The sequence below is a fragment of the Hemicordylus capensis genome, chromosome 9, assembly GCF_027244095.1.
Source record: "Hemicordylus capensis ecotype Gifberg chromosome 9, rHemCap1.1.pri, whole genome shotgun sequence".
NCBI lineage: Eukaryota > Metazoa > Chordata > Lepidosauria > Squamata > Cordylidae > Hemicordylus > Hemicordylus capensis.
Window position 1 is genome coordinate 31,619,936 of NC_069665.1, and position 23,205 is coordinate 31,643,140.

General features: G+C 60.2%; 1 protein-coding gene across 1 annotated transcript in view; it reads left to right on the forward strand.

Annotated features, from left to right (window-relative positions):
• The window catches only part of TANGO6 (transport and golgi organization 6 homolog), a 29,942-nt gene that overhangs the window by 970 nt on the left and 5,767 nt on the right, over window positions 1–23,205 (forward strand). Inside the window, exons 2-15 of the mRNA XM_053271553.1 lie at window positions 683–1,329; window positions 2,240–2,359; window positions 3,930–4,080; window positions 4,812–4,948; window positions 5,596–5,758; window positions 5,985–6,067; window positions 7,544–7,656; window positions 8,112–8,291; window positions 10,156–10,297; window positions 11,058–11,225; window positions 12,327–12,461; window positions 13,712–14,167; window positions 15,666–15,723; window positions 18,034–18,186. Of these exons, the coding sequence (XP_053127528.1) occupies window positions 683–1,329; window positions 2,240–2,359; window positions 3,930–4,080; window positions 4,812–4,948; window positions 5,596–5,758; window positions 5,985–6,067; window positions 7,544–7,656; window positions 8,112–8,291; window positions 10,156–10,297; window positions 11,058–11,225; window positions 12,327–12,461; window positions 13,712–14,167; window positions 15,666–15,723; window positions 18,034–18,186 (2,706 nt within the window). The remainder of the gene's footprint in view (window positions 1–682; window positions 1,330–2,239; window positions 2,360–3,929; window positions 4,081–4,811; window positions 4,949–5,595; window positions 5,759–5,984; window positions 6,068–7,543; window positions 7,657–8,111; window positions 8,292–10,155; window positions 10,298–11,057; window positions 11,226–12,326; window positions 12,462–13,711; window positions 14,168–15,665; window positions 15,724–18,033; window positions 18,187–23,205) is intronic.

Consider the following 23,205-nt stretch of genomic DNA (forward strand, 5'->3'; position numbering starts at 1 on the left):
TAGGAAGATGCTGGAAGGCACCATCTCATACTGCACGGGAGGAGGCAATGGCAAACCCCTCCTGTATTCTACCCAAGACAACCACAGGGCTCTGTGGGCGCCAGCAGTCGACACCGACTCCACGGCACCCTTTACTTTTGCTTTGTTGTGGGTCACGTCCTTTCGGCCAGTGACTTGTCCTAACACAGGTGTTGCCAAGCTGAAGGTCATTGTGGTTGGGGGTGGTGATGGTGGTTGTAACATCTGGGGGTTGTTCAACCTTGGGAACCTCAATAGCATAGGACAGGATTGTCTGACACTAAATAAAGGAATAAACCCGTTTGTTTTAAGTTTTTCTTACGTTTTAATCTTATTTCATGCAATAAAGGAGGTCTGGCGAGGTATATAGTTGCAGATCCATCTTGTGTCGCCTGTTTATCAGTTAATTCAAATAAAAATTCAAATAAAAATTCAAATAAAAAGATGCCAAGGCCTCCTTCCTAGCCCAAGGAGCTGTTTGAAAAATGCATGCCTAACCCTACTGCTGGCAATACCGTACAGTAAATAACACTTTGTGAAGGATTTGAGAGTCCTAGTTCTTGCACAAAACCACAATTCCAGGGTTCCTTGCAGGAAACCGTAATACTATACACTTCTCAGAGTGGCAGGTATGTTCACTGTACCGTGTGAACTTCCTTTCCAGGGACAGGCCCTCTCCAGGCCACCAGACATGCCGATCTGCTGGAATCCTTCCGCTCCAACGTGGCCGCTGTGGAGGAGCAGCTTGCTGGCAACCCCCAGTGGGCCGAGTTGCAGGGGTTGCGCGTCGAGCTCTCCAGGCAGGCGCTGTGGGCTGCCCCCTGCCCGGATGTCCCTTGGAGTTTCACCAGCCATGCCTTGCTCCTGCTGCTGTGTCTCAAGCACTGCATGCTTCGCCTCGCGGCGGCTTTCCACCCACCTCTGCCAAACCCCAAGACCGCCGAAGCTGCTCCCGCTCTGAGCCCAGACACCCTCAGCATTGCTCAGGAGAAAACCGTGCAGGCTGCCTTGCAGTTTGTGGTGACGCTGGGCCTCTGCCCGTATCTCTTGCCTGGCGTCGGGCTTCCCCTGGGACGCAGGACAGAGTTCAGTGCCCTGGTTCACGAGGTGATCTCTCGGGGCTCCCTTTCCGGTGCCACGCGCAGGCTTTATGCCACCTGCACCGTCCTGCTGGAGGTCGCTCAGCACCCATCTCTGGGCAGCCTCATCCTCACACGCCACCTCGGGGATCTTCTCGCAGGATTGTGCCAACTCGGATTCTGTCCAGCAAGGAGGGAAGGTGAACAAGCAAAGCTGGGGCTGGAATTGACGGTGAGTCCTTCTTAAAGTTGCGATTCTTTTTATTTAGCAGCGGGAGAGCAACTGGCCCTCTCCATCCCCAGCACAGCATCCCTCCAGTGGCTGTTGCTGGTGTCTGTCTGTCTGTCTTTGTTTTAGATTGTGAGCCCTTTGGCGAGCCTGTCTATTTATTTATATCTATATAAACTGCTTTGGGAACTCTTGTTGAAAGGTGGTCTATAAATATTTGATGTATTCGGATTAGTATTCTTGGCCTAGACTCACAGTTGTTGTTATGGTTGTGTTTAGTCATTATTATTTACATAGCACAGTCAATGGGAACATGGCTGTATAAAGTACGAGAGGATAGGTCTGTGCCGCAAGGGGCTTACAATCTGGAAAACAGCCCAAGGGGGACCACTGAAGAAGAAATGGGAGATGGAGGTGCAGGGGACCCAGCGGGAGAATATACAGTTTTATCCGTTACACAGCAGCATGAATTGCAGTAAGGCAGCCCCAGCCACAGTGGCTGAAAGCTGAAAATGCTGTAAGTTGTCGCCCAAAAACATCTGGGGGCGGGGGTGATAGGAGTTGTAGTCCAACAGGTAGGGAGCAGCAGCAGCAGCAAGGATGGGGCCGATGCCTCCTGTCCTTTCCTCTGCTGGGAAAAAGGCATCTGGGGGCAATTTTGAGCCTACAAAGTGCAAGAAGGGGGAAGGTTAAGAAGCCCCCTCCCCTCCCTTCACTCGAGCTGACAGCCCCTAGCAGCTCTTCTACAGTGCGGGGAGCTCTGTATGTCTCTGTGTAAATGCAAACTGTTTTAGAAGCCCCCCAGAGAGGACTGTAGCCAGTTGCTGATACCCCGCTAGGGGGAGCCCCAGTCTCAGGACAGGCTGGCTTGTTGCTCTGCTTCCACCACTGAGACCTTTATGGGATTTTCCAGGGCCTTACGGAAGAGGAGCGTGCCGGCTGCAGGGAGGCCCTGCAAGGCCTTTTGGGCAGAGTTTACCAGCCGCTGGTGGTCCGGGAACTGCTGCTGCTTCAAGGTGGATCATCTAAGCAGGTATCCAGGCTGCCAGGGATCTCTGGAGTGCAGGGAATCTTCGCTCATGTTGCTTGTTCTTGAGTCATTCCCTTCCTTTGGGGCTTGCCGGGAATTCCCTGCACTGTATGAAACTTCAGGGAGTTAGCAGGTTCTGGTGGACGCGGTTTAGAACCTGAGGCCAAGCAAGTCAAAATTTCACCAAAGGGGTATTGCTGCCCCATAGGAGGACTGTAACCCCTTTCAGTGTTCCCAGAAGGGTATGAACGCCTACGCAGCTGCTTTTTGCTGAAGCTGACTCTTGGTCCGTCTAGCTCAGCATTGTCTGCTCTGACTGGCAGCAGCCCTCCAAAGCAGGTTTCCCCCAGCACTGTAACCTTAAGTGTCTAAGGCCCACTTAAAGCCGTCCAAGCTGGTGGCCATCACCACGTCCTGTGGCAGAGAATTCCATCGAAGAAATGTGCGCTGTGTGATCTAACTCAGGGTAGAGTTGGATCCTGTCCTCTAAATGAGGATGGCAGCTGTCCCCAGTTGGACGTCTGCAGGAGCTGACCCTCTCGAGATCTTGGCAGTGCTGTGTGGCTTCTCGCAGGTTGATCGGCTTGTTCAGGAAAGCTTTGGCTTATGGAGCCGTCTTGGCAGTCTCTGATTTTCCTCTGGAGCCCTGAGGGGAGGGGGAGAGCTCCCCTTTCCCTGATCCTCTTGGATGCTGGAGATCCCTGTTGCAGCCTCTCCCCGAGTGGTGCCAACAGACTTGTGCTGTCTGACACTATAAAGGCAACTCGCCCCCTCAGACTGGCGGCTGACCCTCAGAGTCAGCGCTTCTCCTGCGCAGCTGATTTCCCGTTTGCAAAGAGTGTCTCTCAAGGAATCCGGCTGTCATCAGAGATGTAAGGTGGGGGACGACTTGGAGCAGCCTGTCTGGTCCCGGCATGGATCCTTCCTGGGGGTCTCCAGAACCCCTCTTGGAGAGGAGAGAGAAGCTGCTTGTGTGGAATCCTTGCAGTCTTGTGCGCAAGTGAATCCCCCGACTGCCTGTGAGGGAGCAGCAGAAAAGCCAGCATGGCGGAGAGTTTTGCCAGCACAACCACCCCCTCCTGCTGCTTGTATGTTTTTAGGATGCTGCCTGTAAAGCGCTTTGGGGTCCTGGGACAAATGACTCTAAACGTGAAGAATGGAAACAGGCAGCAAAACTCTGGTTTGAATTGTGTTGTGGTTTTGTTTCCTTCTTGGCTTTGGAGAAGGGGCTATAGCTCAGTGTGGGAGCATGTGATGTGCATGCGTCTCCAGGTACAAGAATTTCTGGTCACAACCGGTCTGGAGAAGACCCCAATCCCTGCCTGAGACCCTGGAGAGCCACTGCCGGTCAGAGCAGGCGATGGTGAGCTGGATGAGCCAAGGGTCTGACTCCGCAGAAGGCAGCTTCACATGGCCAACAGCCTGGGGATTGCTCCCCCTTTGCGTCACGTACTAGTTAAAGCTCCTCGGGGGGAGGCAGGAGGTTCCTCTCAGATTCTGGCTTGCGAGTGTGGTCTGTCCAGCGATGACTTTCCGCCCCCTCCTCCTCCTCCTCCTCTGTGTGTTCTTCCAGGGCTCCCATTCCAGCAAGGGTGAAGGCGAGGGCGGCCTGGCTCCTGCCCCAGCCTGGCTACGGCGCCTCTGTGGGCAGCTCCTCTCTGAGAGGCTAGTAAGGCCTGGCGGAGTCCAGGCTGTGGTCCGTGGCATCCTGGAGGGAGCAGGAGGTGAGTGAGCCTCGCGTCGCGGCCCCAGGTCTCTTTGCTGCTGGAGGGCTGCTGCCCCCACCGCCTCCTGGGAAAACGCTGGCCTTTCTTCTAACCTTATTTCATGGTCTTCTGGCTCTCGCAGTTTCAGTTCAGTAGATAATGGTTGCTGTGTTGGCCTCAGATGGCGGGAGTGGTAACACACCTGAAACGAAACTTTTTCAGTGGACCAACCTAGATTGATGCAGGTTTTCATGATTCACCTAACCTTTCTGCCTGACAGAGAGATCTGTGAATCCCGAAAGCGTCCATGCTCCTGCATCGAACGACGATAGTTCCCTAAAAGGTGCCTTTTTAACCTGCTTTGTGTGGCCTGATTGGGGGGCGTTTGAGATCACTTGATTAGCTCCTCAGCGTGCCAAAACACACTGTCTGTCTGATAAAATGTTGCCCCTCCCTCCAGTGGTCCCTCTAATTTTTTCCATCTCTGCGCGGAATGAATTTTGTTCTGGGTGGCAGTGTCAGGGCAGTGTGTGCGCAGCTGCATTCAGAGTGGGGCCTTCCCCATTCAGCCTGAGCCGGATCTAAAATGAACTGAGTGGCCATCCAAAAACTTGTGAGTGCTCACACGCCTTGGAGGGAACGGTGCTTTGAAGATGGGAGCAGGACGCTGGAGCGCCTGGGCATTCAGACCGAGCAGAGACTGGGCTGCTTAGTGCCTGGGAGTAACGTCCTTCCTTCCTGCTCTCCAGCGGGGGCTGTGGGGGGCAAGAGTGCCGAAGCAGCAGCGGCTGACTGGCGGAAATGCGACGCAGTGGCCAGGATCCTGTCCTCCTGTCCTCAGCAGTCTCTGTCCCTGGAAGATTACTACCGAGAGGTGTGCCCCCAGGTAGGCCTCCCCCTCCACTCCCGTCAGACAGCGCCTGAGAAGTCCTGTGAGACAAGGACTGATAACTTAGGGAAGTATTTATATGCCTCCAGTGCAATACTGTTGGGTGCAGCTTACGACGGATGCGAAACTATAAAAGCAATATGAAATTAAAATAAAACAGAGGGCGCTGAACCGTCCCAGATTCGTAGATTAGCTGAAACAGGCCCAATGCAAACTAGATCTTAAGGAATAAAGCAATACCCCATCAGGCACCAGCTGCAGTAAAATCCATGAAAAAGCCTCTCTGGCCAAATGAGCTTCAAGACCTTTCTGCGAAGCCTCCCTGAGGGAGGGAGCACCGTGGCGGCGTGGGTGGCGGTGTCCTCTGGTGCTCCCAGTGGGGGGAGAATTGGGCAGCAGCTGGGGAGGCGTGGTCTGGCCTAGGATGGGAAGGAGGGGGGCTTCCAGGGGGGCTGGCACCCCTGCTTCGGCAAGCACTCAGCCCCAAATCTTGATCGGCCTTTTAGCAAGAGTGTGTTTCCTCGCTGCCTCCTCCAGGGGCCGGGGGGCTCAGTGGCAGCGGAGAGACGGCCATGGAGAGCGGGGGGGATGCTCTCTCGCCCAGCCCGTCATCGTCTGCCCCTCGTGTCCCACGTTTCTCCCAGGTTCTGCAGCTGCTCCTCATTCAGGATAAGCTGACAGCTGCTCAGTTCCAGCGGGTTGCCGCCACCACGGTGCTGGCCCTGGCAAGGCGACACCCCCGGGAGGCAGAGAAGCACCTGCTGCAGCCGCTGCTGGAGCCGCTGCTGCGCTGCTCCCAGGTGGCAGGTAAGGCTGTGCCCACCGTCGAACCCGTTGAATGAAGCGCCCGGTGTTGGCGCCTGTGCAGAGGCCCACGAGAGGGCCTCCGGACAGGTCCGTGCACCTCCCGACACGTGGCCATCCGTGCGTTGAGGTGGATGGGTCACGGGCCCGTACGCCCGTGGCTCTCTGGTCCACGGCAGCGGCTGGTTCCTTCTGCAGGCCTCTGATGCTCCCGCTCTGTTTTGTTCAGGGGTGTCTCCGGAAGTCCTGCCAGCAGGGACCGTGCTGGTGAAAGAGGAGGAGCTCAGCGGATGTGTGGAGAGCGTGTTTAAGGTCTGGCACCTGGAGAGCGGGGCTTGTGAGAGGCCACATCACCCCCTGTAGCAAGCAAGCATGAATGCTCTCTTGGCTGAGCAGGGTCCGCCTTGGTTTTCATCTGGATGGGTGACACCGTGTGTGAGCGCAGCAGTAGGAGGTTCCCCTGAGGGGAGGCGGTCATAGCTCAGCGGCAGAGCGTCTGCCTGGGTCTGACTCTGCGTGCAGCGTCTCCGGGTAGGGCTGGGAGAGAGCTTGGAGGGCCACTGCGGCTCGGTGTAGACAGTCCTGAGCTAGATGGCTCAAGGGTCCGACTCGGCCGAAGGCCACTGCCTGTGTTCCCGCAGGTCCTGAAGCTGAAGACTGTGGACGGGGGAACTGGTGGTCCAGGAACCCCTCTCTCCATTCAGGCCATCCCACGAAGGAAAAAGGTCCCCAGGTGTGGTTGGCCATGATGGGAGTTGTAGTCCAACGTCATCTGGGGACCTGGCCTTGAGAACCCCGGGTGTAGAGCCCTCTCTGTTGGGTCGGGTGTGAAGACATTTAGAACAGAGGGGTGCGCCCGAGGAGACCCTGGGATGAGGGCTGGAACGGCCCCCTGTCCGTGGAGAACCCTCCTCCTGTGCTGCCCCATAGCAGCCTTCAGCGCCCCCCCTCCCCTTCTTCCGCAGCTCTCGTCTCCCTGCGCTTGCTCCGTGCTCTGCCCAGGCAGACGGTTCCTCGCTGTTCCCTGCACGCGGCGTCTCTGGCCCGTCCATCAACGCGTCCGCTTGGCGGGAAGTGCGACCAGGCCGCGCTGCGTGTGGGTGTCAGCGTTGCCCTTCACGCTCTGCTCTGCTCTGCTCGGAACCCTGCCCGCTCTCGCGCGGCACTGCTCAGCCAGCACTTGGGAAGGACGATCTCTCGAGGGATCCTTGCCCATTTTCCCACTTCCTGGCCAGGCGGCGTAATTGGCGAGCCAGCGCTCAGAGGCTGTGGGGGATGATCAGCCGCTGAAGGGTGGGCTGGTTGCAGATGGATTGAGGTTGACCCGGGCGGCTTGCCAAGCCAGGAGGAAGAGCCGAAGCGCCTGGCCGCTCTGCCCTCTCTGGCCGGGGGTGGGGAGAGATCAGCAGCCATCTCCGGCAGCCCCTTGGCCAGAACTGCCTTGTCAGTGTCTGATGGGGCGGATCGCAGCCTGCCTTTCGCCTCCAGGAGGCCTGGAGCTGGTGCCGAGTTAGCAGTTCCCCACCCCTCCCAAGCAGGGTTGCTTTGGGTTAATTATATAGGTAGCCCCTGCTTTGGCTCCCAGAGCAGGTTGCAGTGAGACAAGGGCTCTGTGGGGGCACGCAGGGCCGTCTCTTCTGGCCCCCGGCAGCCGAGGGCATCGTCCGGGGGGAGCGGGCAGGATGATGAGGGAATTGCCACCCCTCATGCCCAGGCCTGTCCCGTGTGTGTCCTCCCCTTCCCTCTCTGCCTAGCCACCCGCAGACGTGACCTCTTCTCTCTCCCCAGGTCTACGTGGCAGGCAATGAGCCCTTGGCTGTGCTGCTGGCTTCCCTGCAGCCGGCCCTGGGAGTCGTCTTCTCCCTCTACTGTTTCACCAAGCAGAACGTGTCTTTCTTACGGTGAGGGGCTTGGCCAGGAGTGGGGCGGAGGGGGAGAGAGAGCCCCATAGCTGGAGGTGTGGTCCAGGCCACCTCCGGCATGCTGGGGCCGTGGCCCACTTCAAGGGCCCTGAAGGCGGCTCCCAAGGCTTGCTCAGCACGCGATCAGCAAGGCAGTCTGTGGTGGTGCTGCTGCACAGCTGGGCCGGAAGGGCTCCTTCCCCGAGGGCTTGGCCCTGGCCGTCAGCAGCAGCAGCAGGGCTTCCAGTCTCCTGGGCAGCCAGGCCGCGCCTGGGGAGGTGAACTCTGCCGCCCACAAGAGAGAGGAGCAGGCCTCACGTAGGCGGCTGCTGGGCCTCCGAGGGCAGGTGAGGGGTCCGGACTTCTGGGGTGGTGGGCAGGGCAAAGACACGGCAGGGGAGCTGCCCTGAGCCGGACCCTGCCGTGGGTCCATGGCGTCCTCTCCTTCCTTGCAGCCATCCGTGCCAGGAGATCCTGTTGTGGTTCTTGGAGAAGAGCGAGCGGGAGACGGCGCTCTCCGTCCTGGAGGGCCTGGCCAGGCTGGGAGGGGCCACCCGCCCCCTCCACCCCCAGTGCCAGTTCCAAGTAGCTGGTGAAGGGGGGGCCGCGATCACCGTCAGGAGGACTGTCCAAGGGTGAGGAGTGGCGGCAGCCTGTGGCTTCCCAGCCCCGCCCAGCTGCAGGCCGGTGTTGTGTGTCTTGTGTCTGGGGATCATCCTCTCCACGCAGACGTTGTTACCTTGTGGCTCTTGGTCCCCAGGGGCCTCCCTCCACGTCCCCCTCTTCCGCAGGTGCCAAGCAGTGTTCCCTCTAACAGGGATTCCCAGCTGTTGGCGGCGGCGAGGACCACTCCCAGCATCCCCAGCTGCAATGGCCTTTGGCTGAGGATTCTGGGGATTGTGGTCCACAACATCTGGGAATCCCTGTTGTAGAGGGAAACCTCGTTCCAAGGCTGTTGAGGCCCATCTGGAAGCCAGCCTTCTAGCTTTGGTGTTTGTGAAGCTGCCGGCCTGTGGGCAGCTTTTCCTCTGCCCCCCCCCCCCGAGCAGGGTTTGACTTTGAAAAGAAGCCGCTGGTTTCGGGGATTTGCCTTGGCCGTGTGTGGTCAGCCAAGGTGGGATAGGGAAGCTCCAGCTCCCCTTGACCTGCAGGGGGAAAGGGACTTGCTTGTCTGCGTCCCTATTTTATGGGTTGCGAAAGGGCTGCAGATCGTTACATCGATTCGGGCAGACTGGAGGCTTGCGGGTCTGCTCTGTTTCCTCACTAGGACCCCAAGGTCCACCAACCAAGCAGTGGCTCAGGGGGCGTGCATCTGCACTCTAAAATAAAGGACCAGGGTGCCTCTGAGCATGTGCTCTGCCCAGGAGTTTCTCTTCTGTGCCGGAACAGAGCTCCTTCTTCACACCCATTTGCACTCCTGGGTCCCATCCCCCCCCCCCGCCTCTTTAATTCCAGCAGTTTAATTTAAAAAATAATAAACAGCACTTTTGTTGCTGCTGTAAAATGATGATGGGGTGTCGGAAACCCTTTGATCGCCCAGAGACCTGCCAGTCTAATCTGCTTGCCTCCTGGGTTAAGAGGCTCTCAGAGGATGTGACACAGCGGTGTCGATAAAGACAGCCTTCTCCCCGCTTGGGCAAATGCCAGAGAGCTCCTCGGCCAGGCCCAGCCACCGTTCTCAGAAGGGCAGCAAAGGGTGTTCCTGGGAAGGTGAGCTGATGGAATCCTGGAGTGCTTAAACAAGTGTGAACCCTCAAGCACCGGGCTGGGGAAGGAAATGCAGAGCCATCAAGATGGAGAGATAAGAGCCTGGAGCCCCTGGGGGGGCTGGGATGGAGGCTCTTTTGCCTTTCAAAGGGCTCCCTGCCAGCAGCTCAGGTGTCTGAAATGGAAGCCGGCAGAGCAGTAGGCACAGCAGGGGGCTGGGGTGGGGCTCCTCCCTGGCTCAGAGGAGCCAGCACTGCTCTGGGGATGAGGAGGAAGGGATTCCCTGCTAGGTCTGCCTGTGGCTGCGCTCTGCTCAAAACAGAGAGCGGAGGTGGCTTGCCCCAAGCAAAAGGAGCAGGCTGCAGCCCGCCTGGACACTGAAGACCGCCCTTCTTGGGACAGGGAGAGGCAGCTCCAGCTTCGCCATCATTGTCCATGTTTCCCTGTAATGGGGATCCCCAACTCCCACAATCCCCAGCCAGAGGCCATTGCAGCCTGCGTGGCTGCCCCGGTGGGTGCTTTGCAGGGCATTATTCTTTTGCTTTCCACAGGCATGGGGTGGGGCCGTGTTTTGGTGGCCCTCTCTCAGAGCAGCTTGGGCTGGGTGGGTGGCAGTGCCCACAGGGCTCTGAGCTGCCTGGGTCACTGCGTGGTGGCACAGCCGTCCTCTTCTCAGTGGGCCGACCTTCCCTCTTTGTTCGGGAAATGGCCTGAGAATTTCTCCCGGGAAGGATGGGAGGGAAACTCCAAGGCCCGAGGACTGGCCCTTGACGTTTGCCTCTGGTTTGGCAGGGGGGAGGAGGAGGAGGAGGAGGAGGAGGCCCTCTACCAGAAGATTTCCTCCGAGCAGTGGCAGCTGGAGCAGCTGGTGGACCTGGTGTCTCGCTGCCGGAGCAGCGGCGTGGCCGGAGACCTCTTCATCCGCTGCCTGAAGGTAGGCGATTGCCTCCTGCCCAGCAAACTCCTGCCTCTCACTCGTGGGTTGCGGGAGGAGGACCAGAGCTGGGCCCGGCCGGTGTCGTGAGGCAGGCGCCCGCTGCTCTGATTCGGAAGAAGTCTGCGTCATGGGCTTGCACCTTCCACGCCGTACCCGTTGAGCAGTGCTGCCTCCTCCTGTGGCTCACGTGTGGCTCAAAGCCTCCAGCAGAGCTCCAGGGGCGGGAAAGGGTGAACCTCGGTTCCTCCTCTTGCTGTTTTGGCAACAGGAGAATGTTTGAAGTCTAATGGTGGGTTTTACAGCTGGGAATCTTCCCTCTCCGGGGAAGAGGGGGGTCAGGTTTCCTGTGTGTGTCCGCCTGTCCGTCTTTTCAGCCTTACTGTTGTCCGCATCTGGTCAACGCGTCCTTTGCATTTATTGTTCAGTCCTTTCCTGAATAATTCACAGTGTGCCCCGTCCTGGGGGGGTCCATCAGAGGGTTAAGGTAGGAAGGGGCTAACGCAGATCAGGAAACATCACTGATGCAAATCGGAAAAATCACTGATGCAAATCACGGGCTTTGCATGCAGAAGGTCCTGCGTTCGATTCCTGGCAGCAGGCAGGCTAGGAGAGACTCCGGCCTGAAACCTTGCAAAGCTGCTGCCGGTCAGTGTGGACCATGCTGAGCTAGATGGGCCAAGGGTCTGTCTTGGGATATGGCCGCTCCCGCTGCTTCTCATGAGCCTCGTCCTGTGCCCTTTTGCTCCCTCCTTGCCAGGAGCTGACCCACATAGCTGGACAAGGCGCTGCCGACGTGGAGTCCGTCCCGCTCTCCCGCCGGAGTCCCGTGGAGCTGGAGCCGCCGGAGAGGCAGCTGCAGGTGCTGCAGTTGGTGGCCATGCTGTGCGAGGGCATCTCCGACTCGCTCTTCACGGACGTTGCGCAGGTTCGTCGCGGCCTCGTCTCCTCCCCATCGGACAGGAAGCCTGTGCCTGCCCGAGCGGCTGGGCACGTGGTGAGGCAGGCACCCGCTTGGGGCGGTTTCCCCGGAAGGCCCAGGAGGAGCCGTTGCTGGGAACGCCCTGGGTGGCCACGGCAGCCGAGCTGCCTCTGCCCCCTCCAGCGCCACGCTGGATGCAGCCGGCGGTGGGCAGCGGAGGGGTCTGAGTTAATTTCAAGCTGCTCATTAGGGACTCAGGAAGCTGGGCGTTGGGGGAGATCAAGGGGTCTGCTTGCCAAAGGCGGGGCCCCAGCCCTGCCAAGGGAGAGGGCTTGTTGTGGGTGCCGAGGTTTCCTGCAGAGCACACAAGCACCCAGTTGTCTCCCGCGGAGCAGACTTGTTGAGTGCACAGAAAAAGCTAATCCCTCCGGCTTTGTCTTCCCCTCGGATAATTAGGGAGTTCGCTGGAAAGAGGAAGGCCCGCCAAGGAAGGGAAGCGCAGGAAAGTGACAGGGTTTGTTTTTCCAGGAGGTGGCTGGCTGGCGCTCCTAGCACTCCCACCCCCCCTTTGCCCCCCAGGTGTCCCTGGTGCCAGGCAGACGTGACGGGGTAGGGTGGGGGGCAGACTGAAAGGGACTTGCTGGGGCCTGAGCTGGCAGTGTTTGCTTCCAGGCTGCTGTTAGCCCAAAGGAAGGGGTGGTGGCCACAAGGCAACCACACGAGAGCCTGGGCACAGCCCCGCTCGGCTCCCCTAAGGCCTCAGCGGTGAGACCTGGGAGTGGGACTGGAGTCCTGGCGGCCCCGGGGAGGAAATAAAGACACAGTGGCCTGTGTGAGGTGACCCCCAGCCACTGAGCAAGGGAGCCTGGCCCAGTCGCCCTGCAGTTGCAAACCTCTGGAAGGCAAGTCCTCAGCCACGATGGTATAAGCTAGCCTTCAGCCACTGTGGCTGGGAAAGGGGGGAGCTGCAGCCCCACACCATCTGGGGACCCCCGTTTGAGAACCCCTCTGCTCTAGGGTTCATTCAGAGAAGTACCCTGTGTGTGTCTCCAAGGACTTGGTGATCCTTCAGTGGGGTGACGAGATCCCCCTCATCTCTCTCTGCAGGTTGTAGACTTCGTGGCCACAACCCTGCAGCGGGCCTGCGTGGCTCTTTCCTGCCGCTCTGAGGCTGCCGTGGAAGCCCAGACCCTGAGCATGGCCATGGGGCTGGTGGCAGCCATGCTGGCAGGGGCTGTGCAGGTGAGCTTGTTGGGCATGCTTGGACCCTGGGAGGGAGAGGGAGGGGCGTCCTCAGGAGGACCCCGTTGCCGCTTGGGAGGGCCTGGCCTCCAGCTGCTGAGCCTTGTTTTCCCCACAAAGGCCCTTCGGCCGCGGTGTGGTCCTCAGGACTTCCCGTGTGTGTGTCTCTCTCTCTGGGAGCGCGCTCTCCAGTTGCTCTCGGGAGAGGCTTGGGTTTGTGCCTCTCCTTCACGGCAGGCAGGGGTGCTGCGAGCAGACAGTCTGGGCTGGATGCTGCGTGTGTCAGTTGGTCCTCGCTGGTCTGTGGAATGGGTGCAGGCAGGGGCTGCTCGGGGCCGAGGCTGTGAGACTCCTGCTCGGACACGCTGGGTGGGTTTGGGCGTGTGGGGGGATGTGACGGCCCGGAGGTGCTTTGATTCCTGCCCCAGCTGAACCCAGAAATGGCTGCGGGAGGGAATCCCGCTGAGGGCCCTGAACAGGCTCAGTCCTTGCTCGCTTCACGAGTCAAGTCCCGGCTTGGCGAGGCGGCTCCCGGCCGCAAATGGGTTTCCTTCCTTCCTCTCCCGTGTTCAGAGATTTCATGCTGCTGCTAGCAGAACTTGTACCTCCTCCTGCAGAGGCCCGATGGGGTTGCCGGCAGAGTTCTATGGCGGCTCGTAAGCAGCGGGGATGTTTTGGGGGATACATAAGATTGCCCCCCCCTCTAGCTGGCACGTGACAGGAAGGTACTCCTGGGAAGCCAGACTTGTGATCGGAGAAGAACAAGAGGTTCCTGGGGCAGGAACAATGCTGAGGAATTGGGCAGGGTCTCCAGGCACTCTTGGAAACGAGGGGGAGAGGGAAAGGTGGCCACCTGGGGGTGGCTCGCCAGCATCAAGCGTGGTGGAGGGCTCTGCTGGGGACGGTCTGAGTCTCCTGGGCGCTCCGGGTGCCTCTCTCGGCTTTGAGCTCCACAAGCCGAGATGTGACCCCAGAGAGGAGCTTCCCTGCTGCCAAGCTCTCCGGGAACGGGCAGAGAGGCCTTTCCCACCCCATCCGCCGTGCTGCACCTGCCACCTCGGGGGGTGATCTTATCTCCTCTGTCGGATTCTGGGTGCACGCCCATAACCGTAACCACAGCAAAGGTGGCAGCGGCGGCAGCAGCGGCGGCTGCTCCTCCTCCTCCGGGCACTTCCTCTCCACAGCCCAGGGGAGCGTTCCCACTGCCGCTGCCGCCCTGCTGACGCTCCCTCCTGCTCTTCCCTCTCCAGCTGAAGTCCGCCGACTTTGCTGCCCTGGAGCAGCGGCTGCTGCCCCTGCTGGGGGAGGTCTCCCGCGTCCACCCGGAGCCCGTCCTCCAGGAGCTGGCTGCTGACCTGCGCGCCTCCATCTGCACCCGCGGAGCCTTTTCCCCGGAGACCGTCTCCTCGGCTGCCCAGAGCACCCTGGGCAAGGCCAGGGCCAGCCGGGCCCCTCCAGAGAAGCCCCGCGTGGCCCACCTGGCGTGCGGCTCGGCTGCGGAGCCCGGTTCCAGCGGCACACCGAGAGGGTCCCTGGCCAGGCCGCCCGCTGCAGGCCCAGGCTCCAGCGCGGGGGGCCTGCAGGAGCTCCTCTTGTCCGTGTGTGACCCTGACGTCCCGGCACGAGCAGCTGCCTTGCGCACCCTCTCCGGCTTGATCGAGCAGAGGGACCCGGAGGCCCTGGAGAGGCGGGAGAAGCTGCTGCAGGTAGGCGGCCGGCCCTCCCTTTCCCCTCTGGGGAAGCACGCGGCCTTCGCCAGCCTCCCCGGTGCTGGCCGGGTCACTGGGAACACCTGCAACACCAGCACATGGGGGGGGGGCGGCTAGGAACAAAGGCTTGGTTGCTCCTACACACACACACACACACACACACACACACACACACACTCACTCACTCACTCTCTCTCTCTCTCTCTCTCTCTCTCTCTCTCTCTCTCTCTCTCTCTCTCTCTCTTCCGTGGCTTATTGGGCTGCCATAGCGGCCAGCACAGATATAAGGATGGAGACGTCTGTGTCTGTGGGGCTTTTTGGTGGGGCACAATGCCCCCTTTTTGCTTCCTCCTCCAGAAGGTCAAGCTGGTGACTTCTCCATTTGGTGTGTGTCTTATGTTTAAGCATGTGTGTGCCACTTTTCAAGCAGACAAGACCCCCCCAAGCAGACAATAAAACACAACACCGCCCAGTCACAAATGTGGCAAAATAAGCCAGCAGCCAGAAAACTAGCAGAGAAAGGCCGGCAGCTTAGCCCAGCCCCGCCAAAGCCCCCGTCCAGTTGTGGTGTGATTCCGAAGGCGTTGGTCTTCTCCGCCTTTCTGGGAAGGGGCCAGCCAGGACCCTCTTGCCGGGGAGGCAATGCCAGAGCCTCGGTCCCGCCCCAGGTCCCTCCCTGCCTAACTTCAGGTGGAGCGCAGAACAGAGCCTGCACCAAAGGTCTCTGCAGGTGGGCAGGGTCATGCAGGAGGTCAGCTTGCACCGTAGGGCCCGAGTTCTGGGCCGGTGGGGACAACCTCTGCTGCTTTCCACTTGATATGGGGAGCCAGTTCTAGCCCTGAAAAGCAGAGCCTTTTGCTCTGGTGGGCACCCTCTTCACTCCCACCCCTCTGGGAGGGGCACGGGGCTCGTGGTAGCAAGCGTGAATGGCCCTCTCTGCTAAGCAGGGTCCCCCTTGGTTTGTATTTGGATGGGAGTCTACAGGTGTGAGCACTGTCAGATACTCCCCTGAGGGGATGGGGCTGCTCTGGGAAGAGCACCTGCCTGCTTGCAAGAAGAAGGTTCCAGGTCCCCTCCCTGGCAGCATCTTTGAGACAAGGCTGAGAGAGACTCCTGCCTGCAAGCTTGGAGAAGCCGCTGCCAGTCTGGGTAGACCATCCTGAGCTAGATGGACCAAGGGTTTGGCTCAGTAGAGGGCAGCCTCCTGGGTTCCAGATCCTGAACTGCTTGACCATTTCCCCGAAGCCCAGATCTTCCCTCTTCCACGGCCAGGACCTCCCGCTCCCAGTGCAGCCAAGTGCTTTCCATGCTTCCTGCCAGCAAAAGCTGCCAGGGTGGGGTGGGGCAGGGTGGGGTGGGGGCTGCCTTCCATGGGGGAAGTGGGTGATGATGCTTGGCAGAGTGGCGAAGATGTCAGCACCGAGGAATGTGGCCTGCAGACGCCAACGCTGCCGTGCGCTGCGCGTGAAGTGACGCTCGGCCTTTATCCTTGCAGGTTTTTGTGGAAAACCTGGAACACGAGGACTCCTTTGTTTATCTCTCTGCTATTCAAGGTAGGCGGCTGGAATCTGGCCGGTTGCTGCTGCGCATTAAAGCAAGGAGCCCTGGGCTGTCTCGCCAGCCTAATTGCGTGGCGGCCGGCACGAAGCGGCACCTCGGAAAGTGGCTTGGCTGGAACAGAAAGGAGTGAGCGGGCAGGGTCAGGCGGAGCCGGGCCCCAAGCCCGGCTTGCTCTGAAGCAGGAAGCCCCGCTGCTCCTGGGAAGGGCAGGGTGCAGGAGGGTCTCTGCCCCACTCCCACTGCTGGTGTTGGGAGGAGTGGAGTTCCCAGAGAGGGAGGCGCTTGCTTCCCCACACTGGGGGGGGGGAGAGTTACGGTTTGCCCCAGGAAAGGGGGGGAGAGATGCCTGGCCGGGTATCGGCTCCATCGCTGCATTTCAGTCTTCGGAAGACTGGGATGAGGCCAGTCCCATTATCCAGCGCCGCGGCGTGTCCGTTGTTGCGTGCTTCGTGCCAAGCAGCTCTGGCCTGTGCCTGGTCTCCTCCTGGCAACAGCTCTGCTCTCCTCCTCTCCGGGGAAACGGCCACTCGTTCCTCAGCCAAAGCCATCTCTCTCTGGCTCCCTCTGGAAGAGCTTCAGGGTGATCTGGCATAAGCTGGGCAGAGGTACAGCTGCCCCCTGCGGAGACCAGCGCAGCCCCAGCCGCCGGCGGAGTGTGCTTCTGCCTGTTGGAGCCACGTGGGGCCCCCCCTTCCGGGGAGAGGAGCTGGCTCGGGGTAGTGAGCGTGAACCGGCCCTGGCTAAGCTGGGTCTGCCTTGGCTTGCATTTGGATGGGTGGCTGTATGTGAGCGCTGGAAGGTATTCCCCCTGCAGAAGGTCCCCAGTTCAGTCCCTGGCAGCGTCTCCAAGTCGGGCTGGGAGAGGCTGCTGCCTGGAAGTTTGGAGGACCACTGCCAGTCAGAGGAGACGGAGCTGAGCTCGATGGACCAAGGGGTCCAAGGACTCGGAATGAGGCAGCTTCCCGTTGGGGGAATGGGACCGTGGCAGAGCCCCTCTTTTGCCCACAGAAAGCCCCCAGTCCAGCCCCCGGCAGCACCTCCAGGTGGGGCCAGGAGAGACCCCTGCCTGCGAGAGCCCTGGCCACTCAGGGCAGGCAGAGCTGAGCTCGATGGACCCAGGGTCTGACTCGGTGCAAGGCAGCTGCCTCTGTCCCAAGGTTCAGACAGGGAGGAGGAGGAGGAGGAGCTGGGGGCCTCTGTCAAGGGCAGCCACAGGGGCTGGGGTTGCCCTTCAGGCCCTCCACCACGACATCAGCCCTGTGCCAAGGAAACAGGGAGGGGGCAGCTGTTTTTCCAGAGAACTCCTGCTGCCCTCCCTCCTGTGCCCAAGGGCTGGAGTCTCTCTGCCCTGAGGCCGGAGTTCAAAGGGCCCTGAAGGGCAGCGACATCCGATACCCAGAGCTCCAAGGGCCGCCGAGGTCACAACCTGTGCCCTTGAGGCTGGCCACAAGCAGCAGTTTGATGAAGGATGCTGGGCACGCTTCCGTGAGAGCCGGCTGTTTTACGGCCCTGATGGTTCCTGGGTGGCGGGAGGAAGGGAGGAAGGGAGGGGGCTTCTAGCCGAGCGAAGCTGGTTTCCCCACTGTTTCCCCTCCGAGCTGGGGCTGTGAATGTAGCCAGAAGCATGAAGTTTGGAATTGCCCTGAGATGTGAAGTGATTCCATCCGGTCTGCTGGGGGTTCCTTCTGGCTCTCGCCCATCTTGGCATGGAAGGGAACTCGGGGTGTGTGTGTGCGTGTAGATATGTATCTGTGTTATGGATTGATTAAAACATGGCTTGACCCCATGGAGCCGTGGGGCCTAGGAACTGACCTGCGGCAACCTAGACTAGGCTGTTCAGAAGTCGGAATCTTTATTTGTCCCCGGCAGCCCAGCCTGGTTTCCCTCCCCTTCCGCAACGTCTGTCATTAAGTCTGGTAATTTTGTCCATTGTCCATTATTTGGTTCCCAGCTTTTAAGCTGACTCCTCGATCCAAAGGAAATTTGTCCAAGCTTGGATCGTTTATAGCCCACCTTTCTTCTTGTTATTTGTAAATGTATATGTTGGTCTGTGACCATAATAAAGATTGATTGATCGATTGATCGTAAATGTAAAATCTTGTACATTTTAGCTCAAGGCACAATGGGCAGGGTCAGAAGGGAGAGAGCAGCCTTCGGGTTACCTGGTCCGGAGCCACTTAGGACACAGGAGAGGGCCACAGAGACCACAAGTGGTGTGCCACGGCTGTTGCGCCACACGCAGGTGCCAGGACTTGTCCTGTGAGCCACTTTCCAGCGCTCCCCTCCTTCCTCTTGGCCCCCAGGTGTTGCCCTGCTTGCCGATGCGTCCCCGGAGCAAGTTCTGCCCTGCCTGCTCGCCCAGTATGGAGGTGCTCAGCCAGACACACGGAAAGCCTGGAGGGCCGAGACCAGGATGAAGCTGGGGGAGGCCCTGATGCGCGCCACGCGGGCCCTGGGTGAGTTTGTGCTTCCCTCCGAGGACTCGGCCACGAAACTCCCTGCCTGTCAGTGTCTGCATGCAGACGTGCTCTGCGCAACTCTGAAGCCCTGGAGGTCCATTTTTAATGTTTTTGAATCTTCAGGGAACAGATTACTGCAAAGCTCCTGTGGGGATTATTTATGCCCACGACTCCCTCTTCGCCTTGCCTGGCCAGAGTGTCGCTCTGGGGCTCAGGTCCATGTCCAGCTCTTTGCCCACAGCTTAGAAAGCGGAGCACACACTGCCGAAGAGCAAAAGTCAGAGAGTTTCTTTCGGAGCTCAGCTAGAGAGTTCAAGAACAATTAATGCAGTGGAGCAAATCCTCTCTCTTAAAAACGACATCTCGATTTCTTGTCACTCTTGGACACTCTTTTCCAGCTCCCTCTTATTCCCACGGGCGGACTTCCTTCTCCAGGTCCTCCATTCTTCCCAACATATTTTCTGCCAACACTCTTTGCTCCCCCCTTCCTGAAAAAAAATCTGAGACTATAAGAATTTAAGCCATGGGGTTTGGGTTTTTAGCCTCGGCGGTGGCGGGGGGGGGGATGATTATTTTCTAGCTTTTTGCTCTGGCTCTAGTCCCCCCCCCCACTGCCCCAGAGCTCAGTGGCGGGGAGGCATCTGAGCGTTGCAGGCCACAGGTGTCCGCAGCTTCCTTGCTCAGGCCCGTGTGGGAAGTCCCCTCCACCCAGGAGAAGCCACACCAAAAAGGGTCTTGGCTTCCTTCCCCTTCTGCTTCGGGTCTTGCCTTGCTCTAGGCTACCTCCAGCCTCAGAGGCCAGATGCCTCCGGATCTCCGTTGCAGGGGAGCAGCAGCAGGAGCGGGGGGCGAGCCCTCCCTCCCTGCCCTCGGACTTCTCAGGGGCATCTGGTGGGCCTCTGGGCAAAGCGGGGTGCTGGCCTAGATAGGTGGCCTGGGGCCTGATCCAGCAGGGCTGTTCTGAGGAGAGCGGGAGGAGCAGCCCTTGGGCCCCAGCCCCGGAGTCGCAGGCCTCCTCTGGAGTAGGACCCTCCGGCAGGGACAGAAGCCCTCAGGATGGGGAGTGTGGGCTGTGCCCCCTCCTCCCCCCGGGCCTGGCCTTGGATCTCTGTGTGGCCCTTTCTGCGCCTTCGCTTCATGGCTCTGTAAACGGACGCTCAGGAGCCGCCCGGCTGCTTCCGGCACGTTGAAAGGCAGCCTTGGCGCACTTGGCCGTCTTGCCCGCTGCCGCTTCCGGAGCTTTCTGGCTTGTCTGGGCACGAGGGCGGCTGAGTGCTCTGGCATCTTGCCGCCTTACGTGAAGCAACAACCCCCCCTTCAGACGGTTGCTGCTGCTTCTGCCGCTCTGTGCGCCTGGGGGACGGAGGCGGCTGTTGGAACCCCCCAGTGCCAGCGCCAGAAGTCAGTCCTGACGGCGGCGGCGCCACCCGTGGCCCTGCCGGGCCTTTCCCCCACCGCGTTGGCTGCCAGAGAAGCAGTTGCTCCCTTCAGCACATGCTACGCGTCCTGCAGCTGGACCCATCGAGCCTCCCTGGATTTCTCCTCTTGCCAAGCCTTGCTCCTGGCCCAGATGTTGCCCCCTCTGTGGGATGCAAACAGTGGCGGATGAAGCAGGTGCCAACTCGCTTGGGGGGCGGCTGAGGAACTGTGTTCTCCGGAGTGGCCACCAGCGTGCCCAGGACCCCCCCCCCCCCGCCAGCATCCTGCCTTGAGGAATCCCTCCCCGCCCACGTCAGCCTGTCCACGTGACCAGCCCTGCCTGCACGTGGCTCAGCACCTCGGTGCTTTGCCGAGGGTTCTCCTGGAGCCTGCTCTAGGGCCGGGGCGCTTCCTCGTCTCGGGCCCCCAGCTGTGTTGGCCTGCAGCTCCCCCCCCCCCGTGTCCCCAGCTGCCACCGTGGCCCTAGAAGAGAGACCCTGTTGAAGGCAGGCGCTCACGCCCCGCTGGGCCTCTGCTGGCTGAGCCTCTGGAGGTGCCCCCCCGCCGCCACCCCTGCTCCCAAGTGCCCTTGGTCCCTGCAGGCCAGAGCTTCCTCCGCCAGCCCCCCGCAGCCCACCTGCTGCTGGGACTGCTCTCCTGGCTCCGGAGGGGAGCCGCTTCCTGGCACAAGGCCCTCCCTTTCAAGATAATAGCATAATTGCTGCCCTGTGTGTCAGGGCTTTCTCCTCCTCTCTGTCTGTTGCTTTCCCAAGGTGCGCTTCCTGCCCGTTCCCCGCCCTGGGGGCCCGGCCCGGCCCGGCCCTGCCCTGCCTTGCCACACTCTGGGGCGGCTCCAAGACCCTCTCTTGCCTCTGCCCCAGTTGCCTGGCTTGCTCCTGGCCAGCTGAGCTCCCGGGAGCTCCCGGTCCCCTCACCGTGGGTTGTGGCGCTTTGGGCTGTCTCGCTGGCGCTGGACGGAGGCTGGAGGGCCTCCTCTCTGGGACATGGCAGCCCTGTCCTGCTCTAGCAGACCTCCCAGGCCCCTTCCCAGTCGACCCTTCTGGGGCGCCAAGTGGCCGTCTTCCCCCATTTCCTGGGAGCCAAGCGCCTGCCCTCCGGCAGGGAGGTCTCGGTGCCTCTGTCCTGGCACGGGGAGCACCCCAGGAGGCGGCCTGTCAGAGCTCCCAGATCTCAGGGCTCCCCTACCAGCCCAGTTCGCCTGCCGCTGCCAACGGAGTCCCCTATTTGGCGTGCACCAACTAGCCTGTCTATTTATAGGCGAAATTAAACTAAACTGTTTGTACCTCCTCACATTTTTCAGCACTGCAGCACAGCTGAAGCAAGGATCCCGCCTTCTTAAAAACCGCCTTTTCTTCCTTCATCCTCTCTGGATTTGCTGTGCTGTGGGGCCTGGCTGAGGGAGGCGGTTATGGCCGGGCCTGGCAGCACATTTCGATTTGCACGTCTGGTGGTGGTGGTGGTGGTGGTGGTGGTGAATACCGCCCCCCCCCCCCCAGCAACGTGGCTGACCTCTGCCTCTTACAAGGCATTTTCTGTCCTCGCTTATTTATTTACTAGACTTATATCCCACTTCTCACATGCATGTCCCAAAGCAGCTTACAAAAACAAAATAAAAATACAGTCCGGCAATAAAACACCATGAAACTGCAAAAACACATTTAGTGTTTGCTGGATGCAAACACTAAAAGCAGCTAAAACCTGCTTTGGCCTATAGTGAGGAAACCCAGTTCAGAGCAAATGCATCTATAAAAGACCAGGAAAAGCTGGAAGAGGGAGCCAGCCAAGCCACTCGGGGAATGGAATTCCACCCGGGCGGTGGGGCTCCCACAGAGAAGGCCCTGCCCCACACGGCCACCAAATGAGCCTCAGGTGTTAGCGGCACACACAGGAAGCCCTCCTTGCAGGTTTGGAGAGGCTGTGCAAATTCCTCCCAGCAGGGCGGAGGCGGCTGGAGTGACAGCAGCACACAGCTGAGCACTGGCAGCGAGTGAGGCTCCGTTCTGGCCTCTTTGCTCCACTCCAGGGGGTTGAGTCCTGCCAGGAGGAAGTTCAAGTGGCAGAGCGGAGCGCTGGTGGGCCGTCTCTCTCCCAGCAGCACCTGCATCCCCAGGTGTGGAGTGGGGGGGGGCCACGGGAGCACAGCTGAAGGAGAGCAGAGGAGGGTTGGGGTGCATTGATGGGACCCAGTGCAGGTAACTGAGAGACACCCCCCCCCAGGCTTGGACTCCAGGCGCCAGGGGATATTTTCCTTCTGAAAAGCAGGCATGGAAACTCTGCAGTGTTTCTGCCAATGTCCGGTCTCCTTGCCTATCGGCATGGTGGTGGCAGCTGCCAACCCAGCCAGGCACGGCCCTGGGATGGGCCCGCAGCTCAGCGGCAGAGCAACTTCTTCATGGGCAGAAGCTTCCCAGGTTCAGTTCCTGGCAGCATCTCCAGGTGGGACTGGAGAAGGGAGGCCCCCATCTGAAATTCTGGGAAGATGCTGCCAGTCAGCGTAGACATTACTGAGCCAGACAGACCAGTGTCCTGACTCAGAAGGCAGCCCCCTGTGTGCCCGCCTGAATTGCTCTGCTGGAGGCCAAGAGATGCTTCGGAGCCTTTTTCTCTGCCCCAGGCCTGACTTGCAGGTGGATGTTTGAGATGGATGGATTGGTGGTGGAGGAGCAGGCGGCAGCAGCAAGCAGCAGCAGCAGCAGCAGCATCGTCTGCTGCTCTGGGAAGAGGCAGAGGGGAGACGGCCGCTCTGGCTTGCAGCAGCTGCTGCCCTGAAGCTCCCTGCAGGGGGGCAGGCGGGCAGGCGGCCACTGCAGGCACAGCCAGTGAGCAAGTGCTGGGGGCAGAGTCCTGAGCTGCTCTCCTCTCTGCCCTCCTCCTGAGGAGGAAGCAGCTTTTCTTCCCCAGGCCCCAGAAAGCCAAAGACAAGTTGAGATCTGCCGGCCAGGCGGGAAGGGAAAGGAGCCCAATGCAACCCGAACCCCCACCCCTCTGCGCGCAGTGGGGCTGCAGTTGGTGGGGCGGCCCTGCCCTGTGCGAACCTGCAGCCCCCCTTCCTTCCTTCCTTCCTGGGGGTGGGAGGTGCTTTCCTCCCTCTGAATGCAGCTGCCAGGATTTGCATTTCCCCAGCTTGAGTTTCTTCCTCCCGAAATCTGCCCCCAGGATTTCAGCACAGAGAGGCTGCTGCTGCTGCTGCTTCCTCCTCCACCTCCTCCTTCCCCTGTGCAGGGATCCCCCGCTGGGCGGTGTCGGGGTGGGAGGGAGCCTGCTTTGTCCCAGCCGCCTCTGCTCTAGCGGGTGCTGCTTTTCCTGCCGTAATTAGACCTCCTCCGCTGTGTGTGAGCGCCTGGCAAGAAGAGGTGCCTGTCACCCCTGCTGCTGGCGCACTGCAGGCACGGTGCAATTCTGCGGGCTGCAAGCTAATGTCACCCGCTGCTCGCACACCTCCGCCCTCCTCACTGCCGCTGCCCGCGCCTCCCTTCTGCTCACAGGCCCGGGGCGGCTGCCGGCTGGGCCCAGCGGGGCTGGTCAGCTCCCTTCCTGTGGCCAGGGCTGCTGCTGCTCCCTGCACGGGCAGGAAAC